At 50.5% G+C, this 8,057-nt stretch overlaps 1 protein-coding gene across 1 annotated transcript; it reads right to left on the reverse strand.

Annotated features, from left to right (window-relative positions):
* Positions 1-410: 410 nt before the first annotated feature.
* mex3b (mex-3 RNA binding family member B) lies at positions 411-5,459 on the reverse strand. The gene is made up of 2 exons (XM_030376930.1): positions 4,594-5,459; positions 411-3,540 (listed from the first exon to the last, which is right to left on the reverse strand). The coding sequence occupies exons 1-2, from the start codon at positions 4,820-4,822 to the stop codon at positions 1,991-1,993; spliced, it is 1,779 nt and encodes a 592-aa protein (XP_030232790.1). The 5' UTR covers positions 4,823-5,459; the 3' UTR covers positions 411-1,990.
* Positions 5,460-8,057: the final 2,598 nt, after the last annotated feature.

Genomic DNA, 8,057 nt, shown 5'->3' on the forward strand with positions numbered 1-8,057 from the left:
CAACAAGTGCTTAAGTTGCCCCCTAAATGAGTTTTGAGACTGCGCCAGCGACTGGAGGAGATTCATAGATATGATCCCCGCATCAAATCCTAGTTTGCGTGAGTCACACAGGAATTGTAATTGGAGATAAGATGCCCTTCCTCTCTTTCTCTCTGCACTGTCACAGCCGAACACAGGAATTAATTAGGCCACGCATTATAATCCCAGTGCCTGCAAGAGTGCAGCAGACTGCATTATGAACTAAAGTGGGGTCAAATGTTCAGTGAATGAACACACTTACAACATAGCTAATATTCACCCACCTCCCCCACCCTTGTAAACATGTGAACCCATAACCCTTCTGTCACAGGAGCAACAAGTAGACCAGGGGGAATAACACGCCTGGAAATTATGAAGAAGACGACACCACATAAATGTACCATTTTTATTGGACTTATATAGAAATACTTAAAAAAAACATGAAGTAGCACCATTACTTAAGTTTTACTTTTTTTTTTTATCATGTCAGAAAAATAAAACTCTTGATACATTTTTTTTTTTCAAATCTTGTCTCAGCAAATATAATATTAGTATTTGACCATGAGGTTAAAGGCCATTTATCATAAAATAAAATATACTATGTTCTTAGATTTTGCTCAATAAAGTACATTTACGCTCAAGTAACTTCACCTACATTTACATAAACAAAGTGGTAAACAAATGTATTAAAATAGAAATACTAAAACTATAGTGGTGCAACAGAAGCCTGTAATTCCCACTTGGAATCTAATTAATACAAATTTTTTAGAAAGCATAAACGGTTCATTTTTCGTCCGACTTACTAAGTATCATACATTTTGTAACGATTCATAATAATATAGAATAAAATATGCTTTTATATTACTGAATAAAAAATATGCTGGGTGAAGCGGATTAAAAGATTTTTTTTGCTGAACCTATAAAAAACTCCATCCCAACAGAATACTGTCAAATGCAACACACGCTTGTGGATTTGTTTCTCCGCCCACAGCCGTGTGGTATTAAAATAATACAGTGATCAATGCCATTAGGCTGTACTAAAAAATAAACAATATTTTAACCCAGCTACAAAAGTTCACTGAACTTAAATTAAAATATCTTGTAAACATCTTTGCAATAAGAAATATAATCTTTTCAAGTCAAAAAAGAATAAAATACTTCAATCTGTATTAATGTAATTGAAACTTTCAAATTGTGGATTTTGTTGTTGTTGTCGCGTGTGTGTGTGTGTGTGTGTGTGTGTTCTATTGTTTTCTGTACATAATTCCAGAGGATATATCATTGTAGCGCTCTGTCACATGGTTGTGGCTGATGTTAAACCAATGCCCAGTGGCAGTATCCTCATCTGCACGAAGACAGCAGACCTGATTGGCTCGACGAGCCCTCTAGCAGTACTCTGCCTCTCCACTTGTCAGTACATTCGGTCGTTCGACACTGGAAGGCTATGTCGCTATGCTAGCGGGCTAGCTCGCTAACCCTGGGTACCTCGGTCCCTCGACAACCCCGTCTCCGCACACACATACACACAAACATGTCTCGTTACTTCATAAATATAAGGTACGTTTTTTTTTTAACTAGAGATAAGTAATTACTATGCTGTAATATTTAAAACATGCATCTAGATGTTGAAAATATTTACCCAAGCAACGGTACGTTATATAAAAAACCAAAACGTGTCAACCGGGCCCCCCCTTGATTGTGGGGGGAGGGGGGGGCCCGGTTCGTCCCTTATTTTTGGATACTGCAGGCTCTTACATCTACATATGTATAATTCTATGTACACTCCCCAAATAGGGGGGCGGTTCAGAGTTCAGGTGAGGCCGTTTCTAAAGAGTCAGGTTCAGCGGCCCCCATCATCATCGTTGATCGACCTCGGTGACCCCCTTCCAGTCTCTCTCTCTCTCTCTCTCTCTCGCTCTCTCTCTCTCTCTCTCTCGCTCTCTCTCTCTCAGTTTGTTGTCGTTTCTTCCCCTTATGAAAATATACGAATAGCCTGAGTGACGCTGGCCTGGCACACGGGGCAGCGGGGCTCGTTGCGCTGGCAGATGCGGTTGGCGCACTCCATGCAGAAGAGGTTGTGGCCGCAGGGCACCAGCGCGGCGATCACCTCGCTCTCGAAGCACACCGAGCAGTCGCGGCTGCCCTTGCGGCTGGCGCCGGAGGAGGTGGAGGAGGAGGAGGAGGTGGAGGACACGGAGGAGGAGGAGTCGCAGGGCACCCCGGGGAGGTGGTGGGGGCCGGGGAGCGAGGCCCCGGCGCCGGGGTAGGTGAAGCTCAGGGGCCCGCCGCCGGGGTCGCTGCGGACCCGGCGGGCCAGCGGGTGCTCGGCGACGGAGGCGCCGTTGTTGGCCAGGGGTCCTGCGGCAGGCTGTCCGTGGAGCGGGGGGGACATCCTGGGGTGGTGGGGGGCCCTCCTCTGGCTGGCCAGCACGGCGTTGGCGTTGGGGGCGTGGACGGAGTACATGGCGGAGGCGGCGGCGGTGGAGGAGGAAGAGGAGGAGGAGGAGGAGGTGGGGGAGCTGCCCCCCGGGGAGGAGGAGGAGGGGGTCCCACGGCGGTTCTCGTAGTGGGACCACAGGAGGCCGGGGGGCGCCGTGGCGGGCTCGAAGCCCGGCGACGCGTCGAAGGCCCCGTCGTTGGTGCAGTCGGGGGAGACGGCATCGCGGCCGTACACGAAGCCGCTGTTGGCGTTGTTGTTGGCGTTGTTGTTGTTGTTGTTGCCGTTGTTGTTGTTGTTGGTGGTGGTGGCGGTGGAGGAGGCGGTGTAGCTGAGGGCGGGGCTGGGGGGGCTGTAGTCGGCCATGCGGGGCGAGCCGCCGTTGCCAAAGTAGGAGTCCGTGGAGGCGGAGCCCAGCGAGGACGACGAGTCGTTGCGGTAGTTGGAGAAGGGCTTGCGGGCCGAGGCCGGGGTGGCGCCGCCGCCGCCGCCGCCGCCGCCGCCGGCCGTGCCGTTGGCGGCGGCCGTGCCGTCGGAGCCCGCGCCGGGCTTGGACCACAGGGTGACGTGGCCGTGGATGTCGAAGCCCACGTCCGTGCCGTTGGCGTGGAAGTCGTTCTCGTCCTGGAGCTCGATGAGGCCGCCGGTGCGCATGGCGATGTGCGCCTCGATCTCCTCGCGGGCGCGGTCCACGTTCTCCGGCATGCCCGTCACCTCGAAGATGGGCTCCTTGTCGCGGCTCGGCGTCACGATGTAGGTGTGCGTCTGCTGCTGGATGCGCTTGATGGTGGCGCCCTTGGGCCCCACCACCAGGCCCACCACGCGGTACGGAACGCGCACCTGGATGGTGGTCTGGCCCGGCAGGTTGGGAGGGCCGGGGGCCGGCGTGCCCGTGCCGTTCAGGCTGATGTTCTTGTTGCGCGAGGCGCGGATCATGGAGAAGTGTTCGGCGGCCGAGATGATCTCGCGGCGGGCCATGGCCACGTCCTCGCGGCGGCCCGTCACCACGAACACCGGCTCCTCGCCGCGCACGGGGGTCTTGATGTAGGTGTTGGTTTTGGCCCGCAGCGCTTTGATCTTGCAGCCTAGGACGGAGGGAGACACCAGAGGTGAGGGAGAGGACGCGGTTGCACAAACAACAATGGTTCACGAAACGTGGGGCCGGTGGGAGCTAATGTCATTACTCGTGCGCAACTCAAAACAGATGGGCCGATTGTTATTCTTTTTTTTTTTTTTTTTACTTTACAGTCTCTCGAGAAACCAAGAATCAGAGGCCAATAGAGAAACCGAGGGGAACCACCCTTTTTTTAGAGAGCGAGCGAGAGAGTCCGAGAGAGGGAAGAATAAACTCAAACCACATGCTCTTCTGCCGTGAATACACAGCGGGTGCTTCGAGGCGAAAAATGAACCCAGATCAGAAGAAGGACTGCTGAATCAGTGCTTACGTTACATGTCATTGTGTAAACATTCACCTCGAATTACCGTAGCGGCTGTCCTTTTCTAATTCAACAACGATATGGAAAAGGGTGGGTTGGTTGAATGGTATATGGAAAGGAGGGATCCAAAAGGGAGGAAAGCGATCTTCCATTTCTTGAAATTGGCGCATTAAGTTGTAATACAACGCCCTATACGGAACCGAAGAACCTTTTAACAATGGGTCACAGGGAAGTTGAAGCCCAGAAGGAACACTGTTGTTACCAGCGTTGTGGACAGCGACAAGACAAGTAGGCTAGACTTTCGCAGCCTCAGTGGGACAAGTAAATTATACAACAAAAGAAAAGAAAAACGCTCTGGATGGACTTTAATTTTACAACGTCCCAGCGTGTGCCATAAGGACCCGGAACATATGGGATGAGTCCCAATCGTTAATTGTTTTGTTGTTGTGGCTGAGAGAAACAATAACAACAACAACAACAACAACAGCCCTCAACAGTATTGCAGTGAGGAGAGAGATTGCGCATATGTAACTAAGGCACCAGCAGCATCCCGCCCCAGCCCTACAGCTGGGGGGAGACGACCCACAACCGGCCACCTCTCCAGCCAGGAGAACAACTGTACCAGCCCACAACCGGACCCCCACTTGTGTGTGTGGGCGAGTAGGTGGGGGATTTGGGACATAACTGGAAGAAATTGCTCACCTTGTCTCCCCACGATTTCGGCCACATGCTCGGAGCTGGGAACGGGGACGCACTCTGTCATGTTGACACTCTTTTTGCGGGGCTCGTTGTCATACAACGAATTGTCATCGTTGTCCAAGCCGAGCAGGGATAGCTGGTCCAGCGCTATCTGCAGGGCTCTCTGGTCGTCCAGGGCGTCCCCTTGGTTGCTCCCGCTCCTATCCATGTCGGCGAACAGCGAGCTAGGCATCTTGCGACTGCAGACTCCGTCTCGTAGCCGGGGAGGATGAGACAGTGGGGGGGTGGGTGGGGGGGGGAACGCGGAAGGAGAGCAACAAGGAATGATCAGGGAAAAGGAGGGGGGCACCGGACCCGGTTTCAAGCCACTGGTGCGATTCGGTGATGCCTCACACACACACTCTCTTGCACAGCTGTGAATCAATGCACAGCACACACACAAACACACACACAGGCAAAAAGATATCCACTCTTCCAGAGATAGGGGTCCCCTGGATGTGTTTGGTCTACGGTGGTAGCAGAGTTGCGGTACTCCAGATCTGCTGGAATGCCGGCGGTGGTGAATATTTCCTTCAAAGGGTCCCTCCCCAACTCGGCTCACTCAGCTCTTTTCTGTTTTCTGTCTGACTTACTGCTGCAAAGCCAGACAACACTACTGTGGGGGGGATAGGGGAGGGTGACGTCACCGCCTGGGCAGGGACGGTGCAGTGCTGCTCCAGATTTGCATAGCCGAGGCTCATTGGCTGAAATGTTTGGAGTGGGCGGTGATAAAAACGGAGAGAGAAAAAAAACATCCCATCCACTCCCCTCAGATACACTCCCTCCTTTGTTGTCTCCTCGCATCAAAATAGGCCTACTGCCCTGGAAATTATACGAATAAAATGTATTTTTGATTATATGCTTGAGATATGTATATCATTCACGTTCAAGGATTAACATATTATCAACACGATTTGGTTAGTTATACCTGACATGCCTTAAATCATGCAAAGTACAGGTTGGTTACTGTTATTGTTTTTGTTTATTGTGTTTTTAGGATGCTTACAGTTCTGATAAGTTATCCAAGCCCCTATTATCCACATATTTAATTATTTATACTCGGCAAGGCCTTATATATAGGCTAGTATCAATAAGGATGAAAACACATCTGTTCTTTGTTTTATCTCAATCATTGAAATGATTAACATTCGTCTACAAATTAAGGGAAAGGAACAGAGATAGAAAATAGCATTGCATATGGGATACTGAAACAGGCTTCATGATTCTGCCATGTTTCAAATTACAGAGCGAACTGAAGTGATGTCTATCCGAGGGGAAAATATGATGTGCCAACAAAGCCCATACTTAACGGCAAACGGCAGGCAATTTAGTCATTTCTTCTCCTCCTCCGGAGTCTAAAGATGAGGAACACAGCGGGGTCAGAGGTCGCATATGCATCCACACAAAGCCCAGCGTGGCCTTTGTGTCCGGCGAGGGGCGGGGTCGCTCCCGAAGAACACAAAGCGACTTTAAGACAATTCAAAGCCGTTGAGACGAGAAGCGGTTGCTTTATTGTCACCTCACTCAGCGCTTTCAATGGCTATGCTAAGTAGAACATTTCAAAAAATGCTCCTTCTCGCAGTCGGAACCCATAGAATCTGAGCCCGATCGGAGATCCCATGGTCTGAACGTACAGTGGGCGGTACCCCTCTAGCTTCACTTCAATCTATCACGGGCGCCAAGTGTGTACGTCCGGACCCTGGGAGGAAGAGCAACACCCTACAATTTGGGATGGGACGGAACCCTGTTGTTAATATTTGACACAGCCGCTACTTCCTCGACGCACGGATCCATCCGATCGTTAACGAGACACTTTACTCCGAAATGAGGACGTTTTATGGTCAGAGGCAGAGCCAACAGGAGCGGTTAAGAAGGGATACGAATGGGTGTAGTGCGCCAATAACACGTAGTGGGAATCGGATAAAAAAGACGAGCATTTCCAACCCCCCCCCCCCCCCCCTCCCCTATCCTCTTATGTTAAAACGCATCTTGTTTTGCATCAGAGCAGCGCACAAGGCTATTAACTAACGTAAACAAACCATGGGAAGATTCATTCATCCACTGAACAAAAGTCCTTATTTGATGTTTAAATAATAGGCTAGCCTTTTATTTATTACTATTCTTAATTATCTCACATCCTCACAATTGCCATCACCTGTACACATTATATTTTATTATATCATATTATATAGTATGGACTGCGAATCAAAGGTGACCAATCACCAGATAAGACAGACGAGGTTTTGAGCAGGACAACAAGGTTTACAGAATAGATGAGTAAGACTTCAGTCATCATGGCTCATTTGGTCATCAAGACATGTCCTGTGTAAGTTTAAATACCAAAATTGCCTCTTTGGTGTTGAATAAATAACGTTTTAGTGAACGATTATAAAAACTCACCTGCTGTGAGTTTATCTGGGCCAGTGGTGTGTTTATGTGTTTATGTGTGTGTGTGTGTCTGTGTGTGTGTGTGTGTGTGTGTGTGTGTGTGTGTGTGTGTGTGTGTGTGTGTGTGTGTGTGTGTGTGTGTGTGTGTGTGTGTGTGTGTGTGTGTGTCTGTGTACAGTATGTGTGCGTGCGTGTGCGCCCGTGTGAATGTGAGTGTGCCTGTATGCGTGTGTTTACGTCCTACCCCACCACTGATGTGCAGTAACTGATAGTTGTTGTTTTACATGAGGCGTGAGCCTGCTGCTTAGAGGGCGATTATGCGTACGCCTTTTAATGAGAGCGAAGAAAGGGCTGAGCCTGCTCTAACCCGGGCCTGATTACGTGGGCCGTCCCGCCTCAACCGCTGAACAACAGGGCCAGGGCCTAAGCCGTCCCTTCTGCCGCTTCGCCTCGAACGCCGTTGTCCCCCCCCCCCTCCTCCTTCCACCCCATCTCGGGTCGCTACAGACCATAACGCAGACTGGGTCATGGACGGAGGCAGGTCGCCACGGAAACGGAGGAGGAGTCACCCGCTTGGCTCCCCTTGACGTGACTCATAGCCGCCGTGGCAGAGTCGTGATAACAATGGACAGGGGACGGCTCCGTGGGTTGGAGTGTGACGTGGGGTGACACGTGACACAGAGAGGGGGAGTCCTCTCCGCGCGCTGACCTGACCTCCTTACGCGGTTGGGTCTGTGCGTTTTCACTTCTTGATTTGTTTACCTCACCGTTGACCTTCAGCGTGCGATTGTACCGTGTTTCACGGTACTCTGAATCGCAGACAAGGTAGCACTACACACGCAACACGAACACACCCACCACCACACGCGCACACACAGAAATACAGAAACACACAGAAACACAGAAACATAAACGGACACACACACACGGACACACAAACAGAAACACACACACTCACACGCACACACACACACACGCGCACACACACACACACACAAACAGAAACACTCTGAAACACAAAGAAAGAGACACACACACAC

The sequence above is a fragment of the Gadus morhua genome, chromosome 14, assembly GCF_902167405.1.
Source record: "Gadus morhua chromosome 14, gadMor3.0, whole genome shotgun sequence".
In the NCBI taxonomy this organism is placed as follows: Eukaryota; Metazoa; Chordata; class Actinopteri; order Gadiformes; family Gadidae; genus Gadus; species Gadus morhua.